At 69.1% G+C, this 1647-nt stretch overlaps 1 protein-coding gene across 1 annotated transcript in view; it reads right to left on the reverse strand.

The window, feature by feature from the left end:
* The window catches only part of SHOX (SHOX homeobox), a 10292-nt gene extending 8651 nt beyond the window's left edge, over positions 1-1641 (reverse strand). Inside the window, exon 1 of the mRNA XM_040460141.1 lies at positions 842-1641. Within this exon, the coding sequence (XP_040316075.1) occupies positions 842-1121 (280 nt within the window). The 5' untranslated portion in view covers positions 1122-1641. The remainder of the gene's footprint in view (positions 1-841) is intronic.
* Between the last annotated feature and the right edge of the window lie 6 nt (positions 1642-1647).

Genomic DNA, 1647 nt, shown 5'->3' on the forward strand with positions numbered 1-1647 from the left:
CCCCATTCAGCAACAGGGCGAACCGCGGCGAACGTGGCTGGAAAACCAGGAAGGAAGGATGCCCGGGACGCGGTCCGCCCCGCAGCAGGGCCGGCTGTCCTCTCACAGCCTGGGGTCGGGAGGCCCCGCGCGCAACGGCCATGACCTTCCCGGGAATCCTTCCCTCCGCGTCCAGACCCCGGCCACCTGCGGGCACGCGAGTGGTTTTAATTTGCAGGCCCGCGTCAGCTCCGGGCTCAAGGGGGAAAGTTTCCCCTAAGAGGAAACTGAGCAGAGAGGTTCAGCGGGCGCAGGACGCAACGCTCCCTCCGGGACCAGCGGCCGGCGCGTCCTCAGCGCCGGCCCAGGTCGGACGCTGGGGCAGCGGGGGGCGCTGGGAGAGACGCCTGGGATCTGTCGTGTGTGCGCTTGGGAGCAGACACTAGACAGCCTGGCGGGCGGGCGGGCGCGCACCCAGCGGCCCTACAGCCGACCCCGCCGTTCGGGCTCGTCCGCCCGATGGACTCCGACCCGGGAAAGTTCCCGCGGCGACGCCCGGCGCAAGGGCGCCGGGGAAGCAGGCCCGTCAGCAGCGCGCGGCCCGTGCCCCGGCCCTCGCTCGCTCGGCTTCCCTGCCTCCCTTCCTCCCTGGCTCCGCCGCCGCGTCTTGGCGTCTCCTTCCTTTCTTACGAAAACACTGGCGACGGGTGGCCGGGGCCTTTGCGTGCGAGCGTGGCCGTACATTCAGAGTTGGGGGCCCCGGGGCCTCCCCGCGCGCCGAGCCAGGGCCAGGCCCGCAAGCGCGGCGGCGAGGAGACGCCGTCTCCGGGAGGGGCGCCCAGCCGCGCCCCGGCGAGCTTACCTTCCGCAGCCCTCCCCGTGCCGAACTCCTTCAGTTTGTCCTTGTCGCTGTCCACGTGGTCCTTAAACAGATGCACCGGGCAGTGGCCGCTGCCCTCCGTAAGGTCCTGGAGGCTGGACTCCGAGCTCCCCAGCTCCCGGGAGCGCGCCAGTCCGCTTTCCAAAACTTCCCTGTACGTGATCGAATCCTTCTTGCCGCCGCCGCCGCCGCCGCCGCCACCGCCGCCTTCCTTGCTTTTCTGGTCAAAAGATTTGGATACAAAAGCCGTGAGTTCCTCCATGGCTGCCCGGGGGCTGCGGGGTCCGCGGGGGGCGCGGCGGGGCTGGCCGGGAGCCGGGCTGAGGTCCGCACGCCTCCCCGCGCGGAGAGGACTGTCCGTGTGAGGGTAGATCCCTTCTGGTGTTATTTATGCCTTTCAACTTGAGATCTCACTATTTATACACCGCTACCTCGGCCCAGCCCCCCGCGCTCCCTGTCTACAGCAATTAGGGCGCCCGGATCGGCGGCGGGCGCACGCAGAGACGCTATCTCTCCCCCACCTCCAGTCCGGCAATTGGCTTTCTTCTCATTTCATCACTGTTTGGCGTCTGTGCACCTCGGTGTGGGGACCTAGAGATCCAATTTTTGCAGGGAGAGGGAGAGAGCGCGCGCGCGCGGGCGGGCGCAGGCGCCGGCGCCCCAAACAGGTACCCGCATCCCCTCAATGGCTGGCGGAAACGAAACTCGAGGAGGAGTTTACGGATGGTCGGGAGGTCCCCGCCGGCCCCGCGCCCCCGGAACGCGTCTCCGCAGGATGGGTCCGCGCG

Source organism: Herpailurus yagouaroundi, unplaced genomic scaffold (genome assembly GCF_014898765.1).
Source record: "Herpailurus yagouaroundi ecotype Mexico unplaced genomic scaffold, PumYag 248, whole genome shotgun sequence".
In the NCBI taxonomy this organism is placed as follows: Eukaryota; Metazoa; Chordata; class Mammalia; order Carnivora; family Felidae; genus Herpailurus; species Herpailurus yagouaroundi.